This window comes from Stegostoma tigrinum, unplaced genomic scaffold (assembly GCF_030684315.1).
Source record: "Stegostoma tigrinum isolate sSteTig4 unplaced genomic scaffold, sSteTig4.hap1 scaffold_179, whole genome shotgun sequence".
NCBI lineage: Eukaryota > Metazoa > Chordata > Chondrichthyes > Orectolobiformes > Stegostomatidae > Stegostoma > Stegostoma tigrinum.
This window is the reverse complement of record NW_026728119.1, coordinates 341,777-369,451: the sequence shown is the minus strand read 5'-3', so window position 1 is coordinate 369,451 and position 27,675 is coordinate 341,777. Positions and strand designations below refer to the sequence as shown.

Sequence of the window (27,675 nt, the reverse complement as noted above, 5' to 3'; positions counted from 1 at the left end):
ATAACTGCTGTGTGTCTTCACTTCATGTTGAGACAACGTGAGGTGAACATTGCAGACTTGTCGCTCTGCAGTTTCAAGTGCGAATCGCTTATTTCTTTTCTCTCCCTCATCAGTGTAATTAGAACTAACACTAATTGAAGCAGAGGGAAAGGAGCAATACCTTCGTGGTATCACTCTTGGTTGTGAGAAGAGTTTTGAGGTAATTTGAATTCAATATATACTGGACACTATTTGTAAAGAAATTGGATTTTAGTACGAATTTCAAAGACGGGAAAACTGGAAAAATGATGTGAATTTGGGGTAACCCGATTGAATTAATGTGTGTATGTTGTGGGTCGCAATGGTTCCAGTACTTGCCAAAACCAAAATTATATTGGCCACATTTTTGTGTCCGCTCTTTGATGGAGCAAAATGTTTCTTCTGGTCTTTGCTGAAGGTGATATTAGCAGGAAAAATGTTCATCTCGGATGACCACAAGATCCCATTATCACAACAATTCGCAAAAAAAACAAGAATGGAATTCTCCCGTATAAATCATCTACTACTTATCCCTCAGTGAATGTTGTTTCAATGGAAAAGCTAATCATTACCAATTGTTATTGATGAAAACGTGCTTTCTGCACATTAACCAGTGCCTTTCCTACATTACAGCAGCCAAAAAATAGTATTTAGATGAAAAAGGCCCTTTGGGAAATCATTCCAGATGTTCAAGGTGTTGGATTAGAGCAAAGCTTTGTTGAGTTTCATTTTGAACTGAAGTATCTGAAGGGTGATGTCCTGGCTGCTCAGTTGACAAGTTAAAATGTTAAATTGTTGAAGGAAGACCAAGTAGACAGTGAAGGCGCAAATGAATATTTGACATATGTAATGAGGCTGAAGTCAGCATATTTTTTGGTCTAGTATTTAAGTGTGATCGTACTCTTTCTCTTTTCATGTTGAATTTGGTTTTTACTTTTATGGTGTTTTCATTTGTCTTTTAGGTTTGACGATACTTCACCTTTCTCATTCCTCAGACTCCAACCCACTTTGATTCTGAAAGGTATGAGTTATCATTAATTTTTCACAAAGCACAAGCTTCAATCCAGTTCCTTGTCTCCCTGTGTTCAGTCAGGCATCGACTCACTTATTCCAGACCTCACATGGAAATTTGCCTTTCGAGACAATGGGAACTGCAGATGCTGGAGAATCCAAGATAACAAAGTGTGGAGCTGGATGAACACAGCAGGGAACTGCAGCTGCTTGGCCTGCTGTGTTCATCCAGCCCCACACTTTGTTATCTTGGAAATATTCCTGCTCCTTTGTTCCATTTTCTCATACTCATCTGTGACATATTAAATTAGATTAGATTCCCTGCGGTGTGGAAACAGGCCCTTCAGCCCAACAAGTCCAAACCGCCCCTTGAAGCATCCCACCCAGACCCACCTTCCTTTCACCCACACACCCCTCAACACTACGGGCAAATTAGCATGGCCAATCCACCTAGCCGACACATCTTTGGACTGTGGGAGCACCCAGGGGAAACCCATGCAGACACGGGGAGAATATGCAAACTCCACACAGTCAGCCTGAGCCTGGAATCGAGCCCGGGTTCCTGGCACTGTGAGGCTGCAGTGCTAATCACTGAGCCACCGTGCCTCCCGTATCCGACGAGATTAAAACAGCAGCGGTCCATGACACCTGTGAAAAGTAGTAGTTATCAGCCTTGCATCAATGACAGCAGCCTGACCCTGGAGTCAGACAGTTCTCAGTGTAATATCACTGAGCACAATGAGGACTGATGTGGCAGCCCCCTTTTGCGACCTTGACAGACTGAGCAATAGGTGACCCGACATCTAACTGATGCCTCTACAGTTTCCCAGCTGTTTTCTCCCCACTCCCCACACCGGGTTCGGTCTCCCACTGGGCTGACTGTGTCCCACTCACTGGACTGCAGAGGTGTGGACTCTGAGAAGCTGACTGCCTTGGGTGTCCATCTGGCAGAGCCCATTACCCTGTATTAATGCCAGAGACTGCTCTTGGTGAACCTATCCTGCATGAAGGCAGCCTCCCTTGCTTTGACTCTGGGTTACTCCCTTTAGATTCTGAGACAGTGCTTCCAGGGTGTGTAGAGTGATTTTTATTCATATATTGATGTGAAAGCTTTGTTGATTTTTATTTTGAGTGGCCGAAAAAGTCTGAATCCTGACGTCCATGTTGGCTCAGTTAGGATTTTAAAGTTGTGTTTTCTGAGCAAGAGCAACATGATATCAGAAGATCAAGCAGATCATGGACACATGTAACTACACTGAAGTCAGCATTTTATCTTTTTTGGTCCAGTATTTAATTTTTTTATGGCAGTCTTTCTCTTTACATATTGAATTTGGTTTTGTCTCTCATGATGTTTTCATTTATCTTATAGATTTGACTGTTGTTTCCGGTCAGTCAGCTTGCCGAAGCAGTCAGATTTCCGTCATACTACTCAGAATAAAAATGGTATGTACTATCCTTGCTTTTTCACACACAACAAATTCCAATCCCCTGATTACTTATTCTTCATATTCCTATATACCATCCAACACTCACTCACTCGCACATTCTTCCACGATGTGCAAGATGTTTTATATATTTGGTCACAGATTTGTCCCGTTTCATTTTGAGGGAGCTGAAATGTTTGAAGGCTGATGCTCTCATCTGCTCACTTGGCCTTTTAAAGTTTCAGTTGTTCTAAGGAAGAGCAAGGTGATATTGAAAGAGTAAATAAACATTTGTGTTGACCATGAGGGTTTGCCCTTATCAACTTCTCCCCGTGCCTGACATGCTGGTTAAACAATCACCAGCTGTCTCTCTCTCTCTTGCTCATGTGAGCACAGCCCAATGATGTGGTGTGGTAATGGTGACTTTTTTTTCGAAGGTGGGTCACTTTGGAACAGACAAGCTGGGTTTTTTTGTGATAATCACTGACTGTTTATGTCAGGAAATATCTATTGCTGCACTTTTCAAATCCGAGCTACGTCCGATGGGTGTGAAATCTGGCGACAGACGTTTTTCCAAAAAATGTTGTCCATTGGAGGTTCTGAAGTTGGAGTCTGTTGGGTTCATTCAGAACTTCAAGACTGCCATTTATGTTATGCTAGTGTATTCACAGTAAATGGATAAATGGAGTTAAGAGAGAAATACATCATGATGTGATACAATGGAGCAAGCTCAAGAGACCTTATTCCTATGAATTCAAAAAATATAGTTTAAGTTCTGAGATATTCAGCAAGCAAACTGTAAGACAAATGGAGTAACAAAAGTCCGCTATGTACTAGGATAGAGATCTGTTCAAACTTTTCTAATTGGCATTAATTAAGTAAGCGACATGTGCAAATTCTTCTTTTCAATTTAAGACTGAGATAGAATAGTCACCCAATTTACATTCATGATGAACATAGAGCAACGATATAATCATGAAGAGGAATTGTGTCCCTTGATGTAGTGTAGTGGGGGTGGTGAAAATAACTGTCATGTTTTTCATAAATTTTTGACAATCATCATGACTAGAACTAACTTAAGCCACAAACTGGAGTGTGTTAATAGGGGTTAAGAGTGGGCATTAGATGGTGTTTCAATCACTGGCCACTTTCCACTGCTCTGCCACATGCTGTGCCTGGCAACCTTCAGTGAACAAAGTCCAAATTTGAACCAGATTTGCAAACCAATTCCTGAATTCGAAACAAGAAAAGAACATGTCATCTGTCAGGCAAGCTCGTGTGTTGTGGCATTTTGACTACGAGAGGAAAATAAAACAATGTTCATGTGGAACTCCACTTAATATTTGAAACCTGAATGTGCACATTTCAGTTGATTCTCTCCGCTGCATAATTAACTTCAACTCTTCCATCCTGCTTTTATTGACATATTAATATCTGCTTGAGAGATTTCCTCCATGCCTGTTGATTGCTTGCTGACTGCATGTGTACAATATACTGAGAAAACACACCAGTTTTGATTTATCGCCGCAAAAACTGTGCGTTGAGGGACCGTGATTTACTGCGCTCGATAGTATTTTTGTTTCCTTTTTGCTGGCATTGTGAAAACTTAGAACACTGGAGGGCACATCCTTCCATAGATATCCTGCCCTTTCTTCTGTTACACCGTGCAATGAATGGGAAGGAAAGGAGCGGGAAGAATGATTATGAAGTAAATTTGAGTAGGGGAGCTGATAGCCTCTTACCACAACAGCAGAACAGATGGAAGGAATGAGTAGTCGGGTGAGAGAAAGGAACAGAAATTTCACCATTAAAAATGTTGAAGGCAATGTATTGACAGCTGGTAGCCTTTATTTTAGTAATGTATTGCAAACATTCAATAGTTTTGCTCTTTTAATATTTAAAGATGGACATTACATAATTTCTCTTACTGAGATTGTCATCATGGTCATAAAACATCAATTTATTTTTAATGTTATTTGTCTAACTGGATCAAAATATGATGACACATAAACAATTTGAGCTTCAAAATCTCCCCTTCCCCTACCGCATCCCAATACCAGCCCACCTGATCCCCGCCTCCCTAACCTGTTCTTCCTCTCACCTATCCCCTCCTCCCACCCCAAGCAACACACCCATTTTCTTCTGTCTAACCTCATCCCACCCCCTTGACCTATTCGACCTCCCCAGCCTGACCTATCCCCTCCCTACCTCCCCACCTACAATCACCTCTACTGGCTCCATTCCTGCCTCGAAACTTGTCTGTCTCCTCTCCACCTATATTCTCCTCTACCCATCTTCGATCCGCCTCCCCCACTCTCCCCATTTATTTCAGAACCCTCTCCCCCTCCCCCTTTTCTGATGGAGGGTCTAGGCCCGAAACGTCGGCTTTTGTGCTCCAAAGATGCTGCCTGGCCTGCTGTGTTCATCCAGCTCCACACTTTGTTATCTTTGTTTGAAGGTTATGCTTTTCTGCAGTCATGCATTTTTATACTTGTGTGGGGTAAAGTTCTTAAAACGGCAACTTCATTTAATTGAAACACATTTTGTACAATTTTCTATGACTTGGAACAAGTCTTGGAAATACATTTCCTGTGAATACAGACGATTCATAATTCTGACAGAACCGGCCAGCTACTCTGGCAAAGTTGAGAGGTTCACATTGGATTTCAAATTTCAAATCAGGCTTCTTCAAGAGTGCTCCAATTCCCTCCTTTGCTGACATGCTCCACCCTGACCCCTGCCCAATCCCAAAGGTATATTCATCTGCTGACATGAAGGAAACTGAATTTGATATAGGGGTGCTTGATGTGATTTGAACTATGAAGTTCTTTGTGAGAGTTCTTAATTTCTTTTGCACACTCCACAGCATCAAGTATGATAACCCTTAGGCAGCACATTGGAAGAAACCTTGCATGGCACGAGTTGTGGAACAAAAAAAAACAGAGGTTTCCTTTTTCTTCAGTTTCTCCCTCCTTCTATTTTCCGCCAAGTCAGCAAACATTTTACGCCTCTGCTTTCCTTCCAGTTATGTAAGCTTGCTTTCAAGAGTAATTAGATTCCTCAAAACAATATTGTTCAGAAATGTGAAGTCAGTGGTATTGTTAGCAGAGAATTCAAACAGGATTGAAGCCAGACTGTCATGTTTCCTGTTGCTTGCTGTGGCCTCGAGCTGTAGACAGAAGTTGCTGCACATAATTCCACATTTTCTCTGTTGTGGAAACTTTCTGGCCCGTCTGATGACTGGATTAAAGTAGAAATTGAGAAATACTGGGTAGTCAGCTGGAGGGATTTAATATTAAATGTTTATTTACTTAAAATGATGGTTTAATATTCTTGAGATCGATACAAAATAACTCCAAGGCTCAAATTTCTGTTTTGCATGAATCTAGCTGGCCATGTTTCTGTGATGTTTTGACTTTAACTTTGTGTTTTTTTGAATGGTTCAAGCAATACATGAAGTGACCAGCTGCTTTATCATTGGATTGAACATATTGTATCTCCTCATCAATGGTATTCCCCTCCAACCCTTCAATGCTCATATCTTTGCACTTCTAATTCCGGCCACTTTGATCTTGCCTGCATGCTTGATCTTCTTTATTCTGTCATTGGTGTGTTCAGCTACCCAGTTCTGGGACACTGTTCCAAAACATCTCCTCTTTGTCCTCAAAACCAATCTTTCTGACCAAGCTTTTGGTGACCTGCCCTAGTTTTAGCTTCATGAACCTTGGAGCGATTTTTAAATGATTATGTAAATGTGAAGCATTTTGAAATATTTCTACCATGTCAGAGATCTATACAAATAAACATTGTTCCTGCATCACATTTACTTTTTAAATTTGTATTCTCTGTAGGCATCAGGAGATGAGCTTCCATCCCATCTCACTGTCGATACCCCCAACGTTCAAATTCTTAACTCTGAGACCTCAAAAAGACTCGTCGAAAATTTTGTAATCGCTCTCATGAACAAGGAGCGTTTCTACATCCGCACATTCTTTTCGACATACAAAGCATATACCACTGCTGAAAGTGTGTTGTACATCCTCCTGGACAAGTGAGCATAAATATAATGAGCATCTCCTTTGTTTAATGGTAATGATAGAAAAGTATGTTCTGTCGAGTAATTTTTGTTATTAATCCTTCTGGCAATGAATCGCTGAAACTAGCCGGATGGAAACAAACTCTCAGTAAACTGAGAATCTCCATCCAACCCTCAGTAAGGGAGACGATTTTTTGTTCATTGAAGACACGAACTTACCTGCACCCCAATCCCTTGGACGTTAAGCTCTGCAAATTTGGGCTTTAACTTTCATCCAGTTTCATCAGAAAAGTCCACATTTTTTAAAGTATTCTGGAGGATTTTATCCTCCACACAGATGGTTTTATCCTCCACCTTCTGCCTAAAAGGTCCAGATTCAAATTCTATCTCCTATGTCATGTGTCATAATAAGTTTGAATAACTTGATTAAAAGTAATTAGACTTGAAGTCCTTCATAAAGAGAGACTGCAGTGGGACTGATGAGCTTGTTTGTTTGCAACAAGGCAAAGCAGTCCTTCAGCTCTCCTGTTTTGTGCCCCCATCGCTTTCTAAGATCCCTGATCCCAAATGGTGGCACAAATCATGTTTAAGCAACCCGCTAGTGATTTGGGACAGAAGTGAATAAAACATACTCACAAAACATAATGCTGAGACAGGTGGCAATGTATTTTTGATTATTTTTTCGCAATAATGAAGCGATCGAGAACCAGTACAATACAACGATTAAAAAGTGTGGTGAATGTATTAGGACAATGTCTAGACCTTGGTATTAAAGATAAACAGTGACGTTGACTTACTTCAATGCTTTTTATGTAGTTTGGAGCTTCCTACAACTATGTTTGGAATGTTTAAGTTTCTGCATGTAGTGAATGGAAAAATGTTATTTTAATTGAAAGAAGCCTATCAATTGTCTGTAATAACAAAGTGTGGAGCTGGATGAACACAGCAGGCTAAGCAGCATCTTAGGAGCACACACGCTGACATGTCAGGCCTAGACCCAGCTTTTGTGCTCCGAACATGCTGCTTGGCCTGCTGTGTTCATCCAGCTCCACACTTTGTAATCTCGGATTCTCCAGCATCTGCAGTTCCCATTATCTCTGATCAATTGTCTGTAAGTCTGTGTTGGGCATAACAATCAAAGTTTGGAAGCTGAGTTCAGGGTGAGGAACCTTCATTGCAAAACTGAAATGTTGGTCAAATGAATGTCTGCTTCCAACTGAAATATGCAGGAATACCGCAATTCTGTAATAATGGGTGAAATGTTTTTCAAATGACATCAGTGATGGTTTCTCTTGTCACCTCAGTTTTCATACATTAGTTTTTTTGCATGTTGGGTGAGCATTGAACAGTTTATGTACTTCACAAATGGTGTTTTGGGGTAACTTATAAAAACTCAGTTCGGGGACAAAGCGATTCTCACCACTGCTGACCTTCAATTGATGTACCTCTGACATTAGAGGGATATCCCTGGGTAGGAAAAGTTTCCCAAATGTGCTATGGTTAAAAAATTGGAGAAAATCAGCAAATAACCAGAGATTATTAGATTTTTCTTCAAAGCAGTAAGCTAATGAGCAGGCTTTCATGAACCCAATAGGTTGCAGAAATCGATCCAGCTGGACCTTTCAAAAGGGAATTTGGGTTTCTCTTTTTGCCTGTTGCCAAAATATTCTCTTTCTTTGCCCAAGTAAATAAATGTTCCAGCAGAATAATTCCAACCAGAAGCTTCTGAGTTTTTAAAAAAAGATGACCCATACTTGCCGTAGAATTTGAAACATCACAGCTCACGCATGTGTCTCATGTTATCTCTCAGAGGTGAGATAGTGGACAACGATTCTTCGCAGGTTATTACTTTCTTATTTGCTTTTGTGTTAGGCCGGTGGTCATCTTAGATGATGGTATTCTTTTAAAGGTAAAGCGAAAATTTCGTAAAACCAAGGAATCTCAGCAAACTGTGGTTTGTTGAAATTTGAGGAGTTTGGTTCTCATTAAACTCTAAGGTAGCTGTGGTTAAGACAATCATCTGTTATATTTACTATCTCCTCCTTTCACAGTGTAACTGTTTATGACTTTGGCTGCTTAGATCTCTAACTTGTCCATTGTCTTTTGGTGAAAGTCTCCATCTGCAGGGAGATTCTTGGAGTTTTCAAAAAGTCAACAACAAAGTGGCTTCCATGCCATTCAAAAGTTCAAACCCATTTTACCAATTGGTCAGATTTTGTGTTTAAGATTAGTGTTTGAGCCAACCATTTTAATTCGGCTAAAAGATCATCATAATTCAACGGATGTTTATAGCATCCGTTCACCTTACAGGCACCCTACATTTCAAAATTTTCCTTTATCCATGGTGAAAGGGAGAAACAGTCTGACTAGTTGCTACAGTTATTTTGGTGTTCTGTAATTAGATCCAGGGAATTCATCCCTTTTTACGTGTGCTTTTATACGTGAGAATTAACTTGAGTTCAAAATGGTTAGGATCGTATAGTATGAGTATAATTTAAAAAATCTGTTCCTGCCCAAGTTTTCCAAGTGTTGACGACCAGTCCATGACTTCTGAAGGAATGAATTTATGACTGAGAGATTTGGTGATGTGACAAAGATGCGCTAAAAAATTAACCTTAGAGGACTTCGGAATACTGCAGAGAAATATAGGTTCAGCAAGTAGTCAACGATATGACAAATAGAGTTGTACATGGGTAAATTTGAAGTCCATTTTGGCAGAAAGAATAGCAGTTTTGTTTTTATTGAGGGAGATTGCATTGCTCTGAGATAGAGTGGAATCTGGGTATCCTCGTGCATGAATCACAAAATGATCATGTACAGACACATTAAGTAATTTGGAAAGCAATTAAATGTTTTCATTTTATCATGAGGGAATTTAAGCACAAAATTAGGGATCACTGGTTATCCAATATCTTGAATGATTTTCTTTGTATTAGTCAGTGTATTTCAAGGATGGAAGTAAATATATTAGACGCAGTTCAGAGCAGGTTTACCAGAATAACACCAAGACTAAGTGACTTGTCTTACAAGGAAAATTTGCACAGGCAAGGCTTGCATCAGTTGGTGTTTAGGGAAGGAAGGGGCAACGTGTTTGAAACAAAAAAAACCTGACGATTTGGACAGGGTAGACATGGAGACAATGTTTCCTCCTGTAGAAGAGACTAGAATGAAGGGCGAGTGTCTAAAGGGCAGTGGTTGTCAATTTAAAACAGTGATTTTTTAAAAAAACATTGAACCACATTGAATGCTTTACTCTTCTCTGTGGCAGGGGATGAGGCAGGTATGCTGTAAAGTGCCAAATTGGAGTTTCAATGCAAAGTATTAACAAACTTGGTGATCAAGGCTTCAAATGCCAAAATCCTGAACCTTCAGATGTTTTTCAGTGGCTGAATGCAAATTGTAGATTCAAGCTTGTTTAAAATCACTTAGTTTGTGCTGTCTGACCAATTGCAGATATGGAAGCTTTGGCACCTCAGAGGCAGAAGAGATTCCAGTAATCGATTCAGTGAGCACAAAGTAAGCTTTAGTCTAATGTGTGACTTAATTAAATTTCATCCAAAATACAACAATGTTAAAAAACCTGCTGGCACTTCCTGTAAGATCTGTGGAGGGCCTTCCTCCCACAGCAATGCAGCAAACACTAGACAGCAGCAGTCACATGAACAAAGTTGTTTGATTGTATCAAAAATCTACACAGATTTTGTTTGTTTAAAAAGAAAAGTTGTATCAACAGAAAAGATCCAAAAGTGTTCAGTGAAAAATTGCTCATCTATTCACTATTCAGATCTCCATTTGTCGCCAAACATTTAGATAGCTGAACTCTGAATTAAGGATACAACATGTTGAAGAATTGAGGTTCCTACCTCCTCCCCTCCCCTCAGTCTGCCTGTGCTGTCTTTCAAATCTCCTGTGAAGGTTTTGAAGAAAAACCTACCCCCAGTACATCTGGAGGGTGATCTATTTTATAAAAACTGTTGACCAAAGAATGAAATAGAGGCAGAGCTGCAATCTTTTCTTTGCTGTCATGAAGGTTGGTATTGCTGAGCTTACACAAAAGAGATTTGCAGGCCAATGTCCACTGTGGGAGTTGTGGAACTCTCATATTTGCAAGACAGACAGGCACAAGTGGCTTTCAGCTGGTGACTTACTTCATGCCCAGTGAGTCATGAAACCAGCTACTTTGCCCACCGCTGACATCACAGTATAATGGTGCAGAAGAGAATTCAGCTTTCCTCATGAACTCCCCTTCACTTTACCAAGAATGTCATGTCTCAGGCCAAGGCCAGTTGACTTGGGAAATGCAGCCCTGTATGTCGAGACACTATCTGAAGTATTTCATCGGACAGTTGGTTGCCTTTCTATATTTGGGCCTGGAGCTCTTTGTTTAAGATATTATTCGACTTTGCAACAAATATAAAATGATGAAGAAATGGATCTGATACATCCGTCTCTCTCTCTCTCTCCTTCCCTCTCTCTCTCTCTCTCTCTCTCTCTCTCTCTTTCTTTACTGCCACACCCCAGTCTCATGGTCCTATCCTGCAAACTGCAGTCAAGGGCTTTGTGGAGACAAATCACCATATTCTGTAGTTGCGTCTAGACCTGTTGTTACAAAATTAGCTGTCAATGGCTCAAATTACGGACTCAATGTCTTTCAGGTGTATGACGATAATTTTATTGTGGATGTAGATGTTCGCTTAAATTTACTTGATAGCGCTTTTATGACCATTTGCAGAATACCTGACAGTGCAAACAACAAGGTAGATGGGAAACCATGCACTCTAAAATCTATCATGAAGGAATAAGTTTGAATACAACAAGCGGTTAAGGTTTTGCTTTATTCAGCGTACAAGGAATACAAAGGAAACTGCCGATGTGCGAACAATTACTGGCTGCAAGTGTTTTTTTAAAATGACATTCTTCACAACTAATTTCAGCAGCAGAAACAGTGATAACATTCCGAGCTGTGAGGAGCTTGCAAATCCAGTGCCTGCAGAGACAGTTACAGAGATCAGAAAGTAAGTATTGATCCAATGTGTGAGGAAATAATGCTTTAATCAGAATACAACTATGTGAAGGGCAGCTGCTGGAGGGCCACCATTTTCAGGAACATTATTTTGAGACTTTCTCCTGAAACTGAGCAGCATCTGTGGAGAGAAAGCAGAGTGGGCGCTTTGAGTTGAGGTTCCCCTGTTCAGAACTTTGCATCTCTGAAGAAGTGTCGCTTGGCTCAACTTGAACTCTGTTTTCTGTCTGCAGATGCTGCAAAACCTGTAGAGTTTCTCCAGAAACATCTGCTTTTCTTTCAGATTGTCTGCGTCCGTAGTTTGTTTTTTTTATATTAAAGAAACAGTTGGCTGTTGTTCTAATATTTGCTCTGTTCTTAGTGTTGTAAAAAGAAATTTTAGATGGAAGCTTGTGGTTCATGCTGCAGGCCTTCTGCTGGATCTGAAACCTGGAGGCCTTGGCCGATTCCAGCGGTAACCAATACAGAGATTGCTGCCGGCGTTACTCACCAGTTGACGGTTTGGCTCAGTTTTGACAGCTGCTGGTCCGGAGAAAGGGATGGCAGATCAGCATCTTTCTCAGCCCAACGGTTAATGCTGATTGTCACTGAGGTTGTGTAGGTGGGCGCCATCAGGGAAATGAGGGAGGCAGTCCTTAGAAGTCAAGGAGAGTCCAGGTGTCAAAGAGAACTGGCCCATGTCACATAGCTTTGCAATGTATAGGTGGCAAACCCCCTCCCTGCCATTTTCCTAATCCTCCCGCCTCCCATTTAATTGCCAGTGAATGATTGGGCATGCATTACACATGATCTTTAATGGAATGTTTCTTTTCCAAACATTGGACTGTGCACTGCCGGTAAATATATTGAAAAATTTGACTCTCTAACTCTATTTCCAATGTTATTACATGCCCCACCTCCCCCCGTTGCCCAAAAAAGAAGACCGTGGTGTTTTGAAAACGTGTGAAAGTTGAAATTCCTTCTTTCTTGCAGCTTCCCCAGCTTCTCTTCCAGACTCAACTCCTGTCACTTGCAAACCACCTTTTAATGCTTGGAGGTGAAAAACAAATCTCGATCTATTGTAGTTACATACATCAGAAATGTTGCCTGTTTAACAAACCCAGTTGATAAGCACTTGAAAACTTGGGAGAGCTTGTCATCTGACGAGTGGTTGAGGGTTTTGGTTCTGTTCAGGATGCAGTTTAGAAGGATGGGAGGGAATGTCATTGAAACTTTCAGAATACTGAGAGACCTGGAAGGATTGCACATGGAATGGAGAAGATGTTTCCACTAGTAGGAGAGATTAGGACATGCCGGCGCAGTCGCACAGTGAAGAGACCAACCTTTAGAACTAAGGTAAGAAAGAATTTCTTCAGTCAGGGAGTTGCTCATCTGTGGAAAACATTGCAGAAAGCCATCGAGGCCAAGTCATTCGGTCTATTTAAGATATATAGAGAGAAGGGTTCTTGATTAATAAGAGGATCAAGGGTACCAGAAGAAGGCTGGCAATTGGGCTTGAGAAACATCACAGTCAGAATTGAATGGCAACGCAGACTCAGCAGGTCGAATGAGCTAATTCTGCCCCTATATCTCATAGTCTTATGGATCCACACTAAATACTTCAATGTTCGTTTTGTGAGTAAGCCATTTCTAGGTGCAAGTGCTTGTTTACAATGTCTTTAATTTTTGCCTTATATATTCAGGAAGGCAAATGCAATGTTGGCATTTATTTTGAATGTAAAAACAGGGCTGTATCTCTGAGGCTTTGTAAGGCTCTGGTCAGGTCGTACTTGGAGAGCTGCGTGCAGATTTGTGTCCTATATCTCAGGAAGGATGTACTGTCCCTGGAATGGGTTCAGAGGAGATTCACGACAGTTATCCCAGGAATGGAAAGCGAAACATATAGGGAACGTTTGAGGAATCCAGAACTATATTCATTGGAGTTTAGAAGGATGAGGGGTGATCTAATTGAAACTTTCAGAATACTGAATGGCCTGGACAGAGTGGATGTTGGGAAGATGCTTCCATTGATAGGAGAGACGAGGACCCGAGGGGACGGTCTTAGAATAAAGAGGAGACCTTTTCAATTGAAGATTTGGAGAAACATCTTCAGCCAGAGAGTGTTGAATCTATGAAATTCACTGCCACAGAAGGCTGTGGAGGCCAGGACATTTAAAACTGAGACAGATAGGTTCCTGTTTATCAAGGGGATCAAGGGCTATGGGGAGAAAGCAGGAGAATGATGTTGAGGAACTTATCACCCATGACTGAATGGCAGAACAGATTCAATGGGCTGAATGGCCTAATTTCTGCTCCTATGTCTGATGGTCTTATGGTCTTAATGAATTGCAGGTCCAAAACCTTTGACTGCCCCAACTCTGATAAAGTTAAAGAACCAAGTTCACCAAAAGCGACTGCAGAAATTTCAAAGTAAGTTTCATCCTTCTGTGCTTCATTCGTAATACATAATATGAAAAGAAATTGCTGTGAATATAGTAGCTCCTGAAAGATTATGTCACCATTCGAGATGATAAAAATCACATTAAAGAAACAGCTTTACTCCCTCTGCGGCCATTGCCAGTAATTAAATCAATGACACATTTCAGCCTTTGATCTATAGAAAACATTCAAAAATGTTCAGTGAAAATTTGATTGGCCCTCAACATCCAGACCTTGGTGGTCTAACTTGCAACAATGCTAAACTGCGAAACCTCCCACCTCCCCTCAAATGCACCAGCCTACGTAACTGGAGTGACCTACATATTTTCTCTGAAAATTTGGAAAGCAAACCATCTAGTGTAGTCATTCGTCTGGACTTTGACCAGTTGGGGACTTGAAATACAGAGCATTTTGGGATTCAGTATTTATTTTCAATGTTTATAAGTCAGTTGTAGATGCAGATCCTTTCCTTAATTTGTGCTTCATGAGCACTTGCAGCTGCAGATATTTTGGCCGTACAGATTGTCGGGTGGGTGGGAATCAAAGTTTGCCAGGCATCTGTGTAACCATGAGGAAGCAAGGTTGATCGGAAATAATTTTGATGTGTTTTAATTCTGCTTCATTTGGAATGCAGCAGTGTGAAAAAGGAATGATGGAGAATCATTGATTTCAAATTTTTTGTTGCAATGTAAGGAATGCCACTCCAGACTATAGCAATCACATTAAAGTGGCTGCTGGACTGCCTCCCTGGAAAATTTATAACAGAGACATTTGCCTTAAATGATAGCATCACCATTGAAGCATCCAAAACACTGAGATGGGAAATTGTTTTCAGATCAATATTGAGGTTATATTTCTGGACAATGTGGCTCTGGTAAAAAATATGAAAGAAATGGGTTAATCTCCTCTACCCCACCTCAGCACTTCTCTTTGTTCCTCTTTCCTGCTTCAGCTGCACCCTCCCTACAAACTTCCTCCAAGTTCATTGAAGTGTCCTCCAAACTTCCGTGACATTTGAATAAATATTCCTACAATTAAGAAGTGACCTGCTCCCCGTGTCCGAGCCTTGGTATTTCTCCCATACAATATTGCCATTGAATAGTTTGCGTTTTTAATTATCTAATCTGGCCATCTGCCATGTGCATCCATGAAGTCAGGCACTTTCCCAAGTCAGAGACCTGGAATTAATCCTGAGCTTATTTTGTCCAAATCTTTAACTAACCTCAGAACTATTAAAGGAGCAGGAAAGAAAAATGAATAAAATTAATTTTTCAGCAAAACAGCCACTGGTGACTCATCTGACATTAAGCTTCAGTGAATTTGAGCAATGACAAATTCCTACATCAGGGCTCCGAATCAAACTTTGAGTTACAAGCTGTGCTTGTGAGGGTTGAATTGTCAATAGTCTGTAAAGAGCTTGAGTTTCTTTGTCAGAGATGAGGAAGTTAAACTTAAATCGTCTCTTTTGGGATATTTATTGTCTGTCCCAGTGCAGAGGTTCTTTATTTGACATCTTTACATCTCATCTACCCACTGGCTCCCCCTCACAGCCAAAAATCCCAATGTTGATAAGAGTGCCAGAAATTAAAATTGTGATCACATGCACAATTAAAATGATTTATTTGGTGTTTTGTGACCAGTTGCAGCTGTGAAAATGTTGACATGTCACACTGTGTCGTGGGTGGAATCCTAAGTTTGTCAGAAACTGAAGGAGTAATTGACAAGTAAATTTGATGTGACGTCAGATTAAACCTGTTTTACAGTATTTGGGATCTAATACTGTGAAAGGAAACTGTTGGGATTTGCTGTAAGATTATGTCAGGGTTGCTTCAGGAAGATACCCCAATTGGCAGTGCAGTGAGCACCAGTCCAGACAATAGCAATCACATGAAGCAACTGCTTGACTGCTTCTGCAATGTTTGGCTTATTTTGGGAGGTGACATAATGTTGAATTAGCATAAGGCTTTCAAAGCTTTTCAGTGGTAGATTGAATTTTGCTTGTCTTTCAGTATTTAGTTCTTGCATAGCCCAGAAACAACTTTCAACAAGGGTGAAATACTGAAGAAATGGCTTTCTCTCCTTTTTGCCCTGCTCTGTCTCTTCCAAGCCCCACCCCAGCACTGCCTCAATATGAAGACCTGTGGGCATCCTGTGGAAGTCAAAACAATCCATCTCTCAAGACTGTGATTTTTTTGTGTTGAATTGGGTTGGATTTAATTCTGGACGAGTTTGCCTGTTCTAAATGACTTAATTTGTCCTCTTTGATCAATTGCAGTTTTGGAAATGTTGACAGTGCAAATGGTGAGGAAAATGGAAGTTGTGGTTCTTCAGGATCCAGCGAAATAATTGCTAAGTAAGTTTAACTGCATGCATGACAAAGTGAATCATTATTCAGAATATGACCAAGCGGTAGGAAATAGCTGGGGAGCTAGCAGTTTGTGCAATGTTGTACAGCCATCAAATGGTAATAGCCCAGAGACAATGATTTGATAATGTTTGTACCAGCTCTCAAAGAGGGACTTGCCGATGTTCAGTCCTAAATCCCTTTACTGTGTAACACTGCGAAACATCTCCTTTCGAAAATTGTAGCTCACTTTTGAAGACCCCATTTGAAGCTGCATCCACCACACTATTAGGTCGAGCTTTTCAGTTCCTAAATAGGCTATTTAATAAAAAATCCTTGTCACCATTGGTTCTTCTTGCTGATCATCTTAAATCAGTGTCCTTTTCTTCTTAAGCCTTCTGTCACAAGGAACCGATTGTTCTTATCCATTCTAACCAAATCCCTCATGATTTTGGACACTTTTAAAACCACTTTTTAGTCTTCTCCAAGAGCAGCCTGAGCTTCTTCAGGCTCTCCACAGGGCTGTCTAGTTTGTCATCTCTGGTAATATTTTTTGTGAATGTTTTGTGCACTCTCTCAAATCCCTTCCTGAAGTGTGGTTGGTAAATACCAGAGTTGAGGGGAAATCAGGAGGTTTTTGTTTAATCATGATTAGTCAGAACATATTTGTTTTTCATACAATGCTCCAATTTTTAAAGTTCAGAATCCTGATGATATCTTCAACCTGCACTACCACTTCTATAATTATTGTGCACACACATACACACACACTATCGATCAAATATCAGACATGGATCATTTCAGGAAGCACCATATCATAAGATATTTATTTTGGCTCCAGAAGAGAGGAAGGAACAATCCAGAATAATTTTGATTTGGAGGAGGTCCAACTTCAAAAGGAGCAAGAAGGTGTTTGCTGCAAGTAAATTTGAACACAAGTTCAGGCATTTACTGACATGAAACAGCAGTCTGTCTTACAGCAGGAGGTTGTCTAGTGACAGTCTCAGAATGTTCCCACAAGCAGGAGAGAGTAGCAAATGGTACAAATGATGAGGATTATTGATGACCCCAATGTGTACAGAGTTAAATATAGGTACTTCAGAAGGGAAGTGTAGAAGGAAAGGAGACTGGCAAACATTTTCAGGTGCCTTGCAGCATTCAGTAATCTCTTGCTAAATGTGGATTTGCATGTGTAAGAGATTTAAAGTTCCCACAAAAAATGTGCCATATTAATGCAGTCAGAATGATTTCACGGGCAATACACAACTGTTCTAATTTTCAAAATGAAAAGAAAAGAGATGTGGAAATCCCAGTGTGTGACATTCATTCTGCTTCCCCGACATTTACATTAGATTTTATTTTCTCGAAGATGAACTTCTAACTATTTTGAGCCCCCCCCATTTCCTGCAGGAATCCTTGACAACATCCTGTGATGAACTTGTTTGTTTACGACAAGGCAAAGCAGTCCTTCGGTTCTCCTGTTTTGTGCCCCTATCCCCTTCCAATATCCCTGATCCCAAATGGTGGCACAAATCATGATTAAGCACCCCGCTAGTGGTTTGGGACAGAAGTGAATAAAACAGACTCACAAAACATCATGCAGAAGCCGGTGGCCACGTATTTCTGATTAATTTTTCGCAATAATGAAGTGATTTTGATCCAGTACAACACAAAGTTTAAAAAATGCAGTGAATGAGTTCGGATAACGACTAGACTTTGGTATTAAAGATAAACAGTGATGTTGACTTCCTTCCATACTTTTTATGTAGTTTGGAGCTTCCTGAAACAATGTTTGGGATGTATAAGTTACTGCATGCAGTGAATGGAAAATTGTTATTGTCATTGAAAAAAGTCTGTCAATTTCTGTAAGTCTGTGTTGGGCATAACAATCAAAGTTTGGAAGCTGAATGCAGTATGAGGAGCCTTTTTGCAAAACTGAAATGTTGGTCAAATGAATGTCTGTTTACAACTGAAATATGCAGGAGTACCGCAATTCTGTAATAGTGGGTGAAATGTTTTTCAAATGGCATTAGTGATGTCACCTCTTGTCACCTCAGTTTTTTTTAATACATTATTTTTCTAAATGTTGGTGAGTATTTAACAGTTTATGCAATTCACAAATTTTTTTTGGGGTAACTGATCAAAACTTAGTTCGGGGACAAAGCGATTCTCACCACTGCTGACCTTCTATTGATGTGCCTCTGACATTACAGGGACACTCCAGGGATGAAAAGTTTCACAAATGCGCTATGCTTATAAAATTTGAGAAGATCAGCAAATAACCAGCGGTGATTAGATTTTTCTTCAAAGCAGTAAGCTAATGAGCTGGCTTTCATGAACCCAGTGGATTGCAGAAATCGATCCAGCTGGACCTTTCAAAAGGGAATTTGGGTTTCTCTTTTTGCCTGTGGCCAAAATATTCTCTTTCTTTGCCCAAGTAAATAAATGTTCCAGCAGAATAATTCCACCAATAAGCTTTTGAGTTTTAAAGAAAAAGATGACCCATACTTGCCCTCGAATTTTAAACATGACAGCTCACTCATGTGTCTCACATTATCTCTCAGAGGTTCAATAGTGCATAAAGATTCTTTGCAGGTTATTACTTTCTTATTTGCTTTTGTGCTGTGCCTGTAGTCATCTTTGATGATGGTATTCTTTTAAAGGTCAAGTGAAAAATTTGTAAAACCAAGGAATCTCAGCAAAATGTGGTTTGTTGAAATTTGAGGAGGTTGGTTCTCATTAAACTGTGAGATAGCTCTGGTTAAGACAATCATCTGTTATATTTACTAACTCCTCCTTTCACAGTGTAGCTGTTTATTACTTTGGCTGCTTAGATCTCTAACTTGTCCATTGTCTTTTGGTGAAAGTCTCCATCTGCAGGGAGATTCTTGGAGTTTTTAAAAAGTTGAGAACAAAATGGCTTCCATGCCATTCGAAAGTTCAAATCCATTTTACCAATTGGACAGATGTTGTGTTTAAGATTAGTGTTTGAGTCAACCATTTTAATTCGGCTAAAAGATCATCATAATTCAATGGATGCTAATAGTATCCATTCACCTTACACACATCCCACATTTCAGGATTTTCCTATATCCGTAGTGAAAGGGAGAAACAGGCTGACTCAATGCTACAGTTATTTTGGTTTTCTGTAATTCGATCCAAGGAATTCATCCCTTTTTGCATGAGTGTTCTCATTTACTGAGGTGTTTATTTGAGACAGCGAATTAACTGGAGCTCAAAATTGTTTTGATCGCATAATTTCAATATAATTTTAATAATCTGTTTCTGCCCAAGTTTTCCAAGTATTGACGAACAGTCGATGACTTACGAAGGAATGAATTTATGACTGACAGATTTGCTGAAGAGACAAAGATGCATTAAAAAAATAACCTCAGAGAAGGTTGGAATACTGCAGAGAAAGAGAGGTTGAGCAAGTAGTCAAAGATCTGACAAAAGACAATAGTACATGGGTAAATTTGAAGTCCATTTTGGTAGGAAGAATAGCAGTTTTTATTATTGAAGGAGATTGCATAGCTCTGATTTAGAGTGGATTCTGGGTATCCTCATGCATGAATCACAAATTGCTTATGTACAGATACATTAAGTAATCAGGAAAGCAAATAAATGTTTTCATGTTATCATGAAGGAATTTAAGCACTAAAGTAGGGATCACTGGTGAGCCCATATCGTGAATGATATTCTTTGTATTGGTCAGTCTTTTTTAAGGACGGACGTAAATATATGAGAGGCAGTTCAGAGCAGGTTTATCAGAATAATAAAGAGACTAAGTGACTTGCCTCACAAGGAAAATTTGCATAGGCAAGTCTTGCATCAGTCGATGTTTAGGGAGGAAGGTACAATGTGATTGAAAGAAAAAAACCTGAGCATTTGTACAGGGTAGATATGGAGACAATGTTTCCTTTTACAGAAGAGCCTAGAATGAAGGGTGAGTGTCTAAAATTCAGTGGTTGTCAATTTAAAACAGTGATTTTTAAAAAATCTCAAAATGTGGATATTCTTTTAAGTTTTCTTCCTGTAATGATGGTAAAAGCAGAGCACTGGAATATTGTAAATGCAAAGATAAACAGATACTTGTTGAGAGAGAAGGGGTGAAAGGTCATTAGGAGAGGCAGGAATGTAGATTTGAAATTACGATCAGATGAGACAAAACCACATTGAATGTTTTACTCTTCTCTGTGGCAGGGGATGAGGCAGGTATGCTGTAAAATGCCAAATTGGAGTTTCAATGCAAAGTTTTAACAAACTTGGTAATCAAGGCTTCAAATGCCGAAACCCTGAACGTTCAGATGTTTTTCAGCGGCTGAATGCAAATTGCAGATTCAAGCTTGTTTAAAATCACTTAGTTTGTGCTGTCTGACCAATTGCAGATATGGAAGCTTTGACACCTCAGAGGCAGAAGAGATTCCAGTAATCGATTCAGTGAGCACAAAGTAAGCTTTAGTCTAATGTGTGACTTAATTAAGTTTCATCCAAAATACAACAATGTTAAAAAACCTGCTGGCACTTCCTGTAAGATCTGTGGAGGGCCTTCCTCCCACAGCAATGCAGCAAACACTAGACAGCAGCAGTCACATGAACAAAGTTGTTTGATTGTATCAAAAATCTACACAGATTTTGTTTGTTTAAAAAGAAAAGTTGTATCAACAGAAAAGATCCAGAAGTGTTCAGTGAAAAATTGCTTATCCATTCACTATTCAGATCTCCATTTGTCGCCAAACATTTAGATAGCTGAACTCTAAATTAAGGATACAACACGTCGAAGAATTGAGGTTCCGACCTCCTCCCCTCCCCTCAGTCTGCCTGTGCTGTCTTTCAAATCTCCTGTGAAGGTTTTGAAGAAAAACCTACTGCTGTCCATGAACACACTAAACCTGGAGGGTGATCTTTTTCATAAAAACAGTTGACAAAAGGATGAAATAGAGGCAGAGCTGCAATCTTTTCTTTGCTGTCATTACAGTTGGCATTGCCGAGCTTATACAAAAGAGATTTGCAGGCCAATGTCCACTGCAGGAGCTGAGGAACTCTAATATTTACCAGAGAGACAGACAGACACAAGTGACTGTCAGCTGGTGACGTGATTCATGCCCAGTGAGTCATTAAACCAGCTACTTTGCCCACCGCTGACAATACAGTATAATGGTGCAAAAGAGAGTTCAGTTTTCCTCCTGAATTCCCCTCCACTTTGCCAAGAATGTCATGTCTCAGGCCAAGGCCAGTTGACTTGGGACATTCAGCCCTGTATGTAGAGACGCTGTCTGAAGTTCTTCACTGGAAAGTTGGTTGCCTTTCTATATTTGGGCCTGGAGCTCTTTGTTTGAGATATTTGTAGACTTTGCAACAAATATAAAATGTTGAAGAAATGGATTTGTTGCATCCTTCTCTCTCTCTCTCTCTTTACTTCCACACTCCAGTCTCACGGTCTTATCCTGCAAACTATCGTTGAGGGTTTTGGGGAGACCAATCACCATATTCTGTAGTTGCGTCTTGACCCGTTGTTAGAAAATTAGCTGTCAATGGCACGAAATGCCGACTCAATGTCTTTCAGGTGTATGAAGATAATTTTCTTGTTGATGTGGATGTTTGCTCAAATTTACTTGATAACACTTTTAGGACCATTTGCAGATCACCTGACAGTGCAAACTACAAGGTAGATGGGAGACCGTGCACTCTAAAATCTGTCATGAAAGAGTAAATTTGAATACAATAAGTGGTTAAGGTTTTGCTTTATTCAGAGTACAAGGAATACAAAGGAAACTGTCGATGAGCTAAGAATTACTGGGTACAAGGATTTATTTAAAATGACATTCTTCACAACTAATTTCAGCAGCGGGAACAATGCTAACATTCCGAGCTGTGAGGAGCTTGAAAATCCAATTCCTCCAGAGACAGTTGCTGAGATCAGAAAGTAAGTAATGATCCAATGTGTGAGGAAATGATGCTTTAATCAGAATACAACTATGTGAAGGGCAACTGCTGGAGGTCTGGCATTTTCAGGAACATTACGTAGAGGCTATCTCCCGAAACTGAGCAGCATCTGTGGAGAGAAAGCAGAGTGGGCGCTTTGAGTTGAGGTTCCCCTGTTCAGAACTTTGCATCTCTGAAGAAGTGTCGCTTGGCTCAACTTGAACTCTGTTTTCTGTCTGCAGATGCTGCAAAACCTGTAGAGTTTCTCCAGCAACGTCTGCCTTTCTTTCAGATTGTCTGCGTCCGTAGTTTGTTCTTTTACATTAAAGAAACAGTTGGCTGTTGTTCTAATATTTGCTCTGTTCCTAGTGTTGTAAAAAGAAATTTTAGATGGAAGCTTGTGGTTCATGCTGCAGGCCTTCTGCTGGATCTGAAACCTGGAGGCCTTGGCCGATTCCAGCGGTAACCAATACAGAGATTGCTGCCGGCGTTACTCACCAGTTGACGGTTTGGCTCAGTTTTGACAGCTGCTGGTCCAGAGAAAGGGATGGCAGATCAGCATCTTTCTCAGCCCAACTGTTAATGCTGATTGTCACTGAGGTTGTGTAGGTGGGCGCCATCAGGGAAATGAGGGAGGCAGTCCTTAGAAGTCAAGGAGAGTCCAGGTGTCAAAGAGAACGGGCCCATGTCAATATAGCTTTGCAATGTGTTGGTGGCAAACCCCCTCCCTGCCATTATCCTAATCCTCTCACTTCCAATTTAATTGCCAGTGAATAATTGGGCATGCATTACACACGATCTTTAATGGAATGTTTCTTTTCCAAACATTGGACTATGCAATGCAGGTAAACGTATTGAAAAACTTGACTCTCTAACTCTCTGCTTTCCAGTGTTATTACATGCCCCACCTCCCCCCATTGCCCAAAAATAAACAGACCGTGGTGTTCTGAAAACTTGTGTGAAAGGTGAAATTCCTTCTTCCTTGCAGCTTCCCCCCAGCTACTCTTCCAGACTCAGTCACAATCACTTGTATACCACCAGTTAAAACTTGGAGGGGTAAAACAAATCACGATCTATTGTAGTTATACACATCAGAAATGTTGCCTGTTTAACAAATCCAGTTGATAAGTACTTGAAAACTTGAGAGGGCTTCTCATTTGAAGAGTGGTTGAGGGTTTTGGTTCTGTACAGGATGGAGTTTAGAAGGATGGGTTGGAATTTCGTTGAAACTTACAGCATACTGAGAGGCCTGGAAGGATTGCACGTGGAACGGAGAAGATGCTTCCACGAGTAGGAGAGATTAGGACATGCGGGCACAGTCGTGGAGTGAAGAGACCAACCATTAGAACTCAGGTCAGAAAGAATTTCTTCAGTCAAGGAGTGGCTAATCTGAGGAAAACATTGCAGAAAGCCATGGAGGCCAAGTCATTAGGTCTATTTAAGATAGAGAGAGAGAAGCGTTCTTGATTAATAAGAGGATCAAGGTTTCGAGAAGAAGGCTGGAAATTGGGCTTGAGAAAGATCTCAGCCAGAATCAAATGGCAAAACAGACTCAGTAGGCCGAATGAGCTATTCCTGCCCCCAAAACTTATGGCCTTATGGATTCCATATGAAATTTTTCAATGTTCGTTTTGTAAGGAAGCCATTTCTGGGTGCAAGTGCTTGTTTACAATGTCTTTAATTTTTGCCTTATATAGTCAGGAAGGCAAATGTAATGTTGGCATTTATTTTGAAAGGACTTGAATGTAACAGCAGGGCTGTACCTCTGAGGCTTTATGAGGCTCTGGTCAGGCCATACTTGGAGTACTGTGTACAGACTTGGGCCCCGTATCTCAGGAAGTATGCACTGTACCTGGAACGGGTTCAGAGGAGGTTCATGAGAAAGGTCCAGGGAATGGAAAGCTTAAAATATGAGGAACATTTGAGGACTGTGAGACTACACTCATTGGAGATTAGATGGATGAGGGGTATCTAATTGAAACTTTCAGAATACTGAATGGCCTGGACAGAGTGGATGTTGGGAAGATGCTTTCATTGGGAGGAGAGACTAGGACCCAAGGGCCCACATTTAGAATAAAGAGGAGATCTTTTCAAATGGAGATTTGGAGAAACTTTTTCAGCCAGAGAGTGTTGAATCTGTGAAAGTCACTGCCACAGAAGGCTGTGGGGGCCAGGTCATTGAGTACATTTAAAACTGAGACAGATTATCGAGGGGATTAAGGGTTATGGGGAGAAAGCAGGAGAATGGTGTTGAGGAACTTATCACACATGACTGAATGGCAGAACTGACTCAATGGGCCGAATGGCCTAATTTCTGCTCCAATGTCTGATGGTCTTATGGTCTTAATGAATTGCAGGTCCAAAACCTTTGACTGCCCCAACTCTGATAAAGTTAAAGAACCAAGTTCACCAAAAGCGACTGCAGAAATTTCAAAGTAAGTTTCATCCTTCTGTGCTTCATTCGTAATACATACCATGAAAAGAAATTGCTGTGAATATAGTAGCTCTTGAAAGATTATGTCGCCATTCGAGACGATAAAAATCACATTAAAGAAACAGCTTTATTCCCTCCGAGGCCATTGCCAGTAATTAAATCAATGACACATTTCAGCCTTTGATCTATAGAAAACATTCAAAAATGTTCAGTGAAAATTTGATTGGCCCTCAACATCCAGACCTTGGTGGTCTAACTTGCAACAATGCTAAACTGCGAAACCTCCCACCTCCCCTCAAATGCACCAGCCTATGTAACTGGAGTGACCTACATATTTTCTCTGAAAATTTGGAAAGCAAACCATCCAGTGTAGTCATTCATCTGGACTTTAACTGAATGAGAACTTGAAATACTGAGCATTTTGGGCTTCAAAATTTATTTTCAGTGTTTATAAATCAGTTGTAGATGCAAATCCTTTTCTTAATTTGTGCTTCATGAGCACTTGCAGCTGCAGATATTTTGGCCGTATAGATTGTCGGGTGGGTGGGAATCAAAGTTTGCCAGGCATCTGTGTAACCATGAGGAAGCAAGGTTGATCGGAAATAATTTTGATGTGTTTTAATTCTGCTTCATTTGGAATGCAGCAGTGTGAAAAGAGAATGATGGGGAACCATTGATTTCTTCAAAATTTTTAGTGCAATGTGATGAGTGCCACTCCAGACTATAGCAGTCACAATAAAGTGTCTGCTGGGCTGCCTCCCTCGAAAATTTATAACAGAGACAGTTGTCTGAAATAATAGCATCACCATTGAAGCATCCAAAACACTTAGATGGGAAATTGTTTTCAGATCAATATTGAGGTTATATTTCTGGACAATGTGGCTCTGGTAAAATTGCTAAAGAAATGAGTTAATCTCCTCTACCCCACCTCAGCACTTCTCTGTGTTCCTCCTTCCTGCTTCAGCTGCACCCTCCCCACAAACTTCCTCCAAGTTCATTGAAGTGTCCTCCAAATGTCCGTAACATTTGAAGAAATATGTCGTCGATTAAGAATGTGACCTGCTCCCCGTGTCCGAGCCTTGGTATTTCTCCCATACAATATTGCCATTGAATAGTTTGCATTTTTAATTATCTAATTTGGCCATTTGCCATGTGTATTCATGGAGTCAGGCACTTTCCCAAGTCAGAGACCTGGAATTAATCCTGAGCTTATTCTGTCCAGATCTTTAACTAAACTCAGAACTGTTGAAGGAGCAGGATAGAAAAATGATTTTTTTTTCAGCAAAACAGCCACTGGTGACTAATCTGACCTTAAGCTTCAGTGAATTTGAGCAATGACAAATTCCTACATCAGTGCTCCGAATCAAACTTTGAGTTACAAGCTGTGCTTGTGAGAGTTGAATTGTCAATAGTCTGTAAAGAGCTTGTGTTTCTTTTTCAGAGATGAGGAAGTTAAACTTAAATCCTCTCTTTTGGGATGTTTATTGTCTGTCCCAGTGCAGAGGTTCTTTATTTGACATCTTTACACCTCATCTACTGACTCATTCCCCCTCTCAGCCAAAAATCCCAATGTTGATAAGAGTGCCAGAAATTAACATTATGATAATATGCACAAGTAAAATGATTTATTTGGTGTTTTGTGACCAGTTGCAGCTGTGAAAATGTTGACATGTCACACTGTGTGGTGGGTAGAAACCTAAGTTTGTCAGAAACTGAAGGAGTAATTGACAAGTAAATTTGATGTGACGTCAGATTAATCCTGTTGTATGGTATTTGGGATCTAATACTGTGAAAGGAAACTGTTGGGATTTGCTGTAAGATTATGTCAGGGTTGCCTCAGGAAGATACCCCAATTTGCAGTGCAGTGAGCACCAATCCAGACAATAGCAATCACATGAAGCAACTGCTTGACTGCTTCTGCAATGTTTGGCTTATTTTGGGAGGTGAGATAATGTTGAATTAGCATAAGGCTTTCAAAGCTTTTCAGTGGTAGATTGAATTTTGCTTGTCTTTCAGTATTTAGTTCTTGCATAGCCCAGAAACAACTTTCAACAAGGGTGAAATACTGAAGAAATGGCTTTCTCTCCTTTTTGCCCTGCTCTGTCTCTTCCAAGCCCCACCCCAGCACTGCCTCAATATGAAGACCTGTGGGCATCCTGTGGAAGTCAAAACAATCCATCTCTCAAGACTGTGATTTTTTTGTGTTGAATTGGGTTGGATTTAATTCTGGACGAGTTTGCCTGTTCTAAATGACTTAATTTGTCCTCTTTGATCAATTGCAGTTTTGGAAATGTTGACAGTGCAAATGGTGAGGAAAATGGAAGTTGTGGTTCTTCAGGATCCAGCGAAATAATTGCTAAGTAAGTTTAACTGCATGCATGACAAAGTGAGTCATTATTCAGAATATGACAAAGCGGTAGGAAATAGCTGGGGAGCTAGCAGTTTGTGCAATGTTGTACAGCCATCAAATGGTAATAGCCCAGAGACAATGATTTGATAATGTTTGTACCAGCTCTCAAAGAGGGACTTGCCGATGTTCAGTCCGAAATCCCTTTTCTGTGTAACACTGCGAAACATCTCCTTTCGAAAATTGTAGCTCACTTTTGAAGACCCCATTTGAAGCTGCATCCACCACACTATTAGGTCGAGCTTTCCAGTTCCTAAATAGGCTATTTAATAAAAAATCCTTGTCACCATTGGTTCTTCTTGCTGATCATCTTAAATCAGTGTCCTTTTCTTCTTAAGCCTTCTGTCACAAAGAACCGATTGTTCTTATCCATTCTAACCAAATCCCTCATGATTTTGAACACTTTTAAAACCACTTTTTAGTCTTCTCCAAGAGCAGCCGGAGCTTCTTCAGCCTCTCCACAGGATCTTTAATGGAATGTTTCTTTTCCAAACATTGGACTATGCAATGCAGGTAAACGTATTGAAAAACTTGACTCTCTAACTCTCTGCTTTCCAGTGTTATTACATGCCCCACCTCCCCCCATTGCCCAAAAATAAACAGACGGTGGTGTTCTGAAAACTTGTGTGAAAGGT

At 40.3% G+C, this 27,675-nt stretch overlaps 1 protein-coding gene across 1 annotated transcript; it reads left to right on the top strand.

Annotated features, from left to right (window-relative positions):
- The first annotated feature begins 983 nt into the window (after nucleotides 1–983).
- Nucleotides 984–23,244, top strand: LOC132207850 (ral guanine nucleotide dissociation stimulator-like 1). Its single transcript, XM_059643688.1, has 6 exons — nucleotides 984–1,039; nucleotides 2,399–2,472; nucleotides 6,305–6,504; nucleotides 20,663–20,725; nucleotides 22,120–22,186; nucleotides 23,188–23,244. Exons 2-6 carry the CDS (start codon nucleotides 2,470–2,472, stop codon nucleotides 23,242–23,244), a joined length of 390 nt encoding a protein of 129 aa, XP_059499671.1. The 5' UTR covers nucleotides 984–1,039; nucleotides 2,399–2,469.
- The last annotated feature ends 4,431 nt before the right edge of the window (nucleotides 23,245–27,675 follow it).

Bases quoted from the DNA above. Each gene is read 5' to 3' on its own strand.
- LOC132207850 (XM_059643688.1), top strand. The intron at 6,505-20,662 runs GTGAGCATAAAT...GACCAATTGCAG, and splicing joins TTGTACATCCTCCTGGACAA to ATATGGAAGCTTTGACACCT. The intron at 20,726-22,119 runs GTAAGCTTTAGT...AACTAATTTCAG, and splicing joins ATCGATTCAGTGAGCACAAA to CAGCGGGAACAATGCTAACA.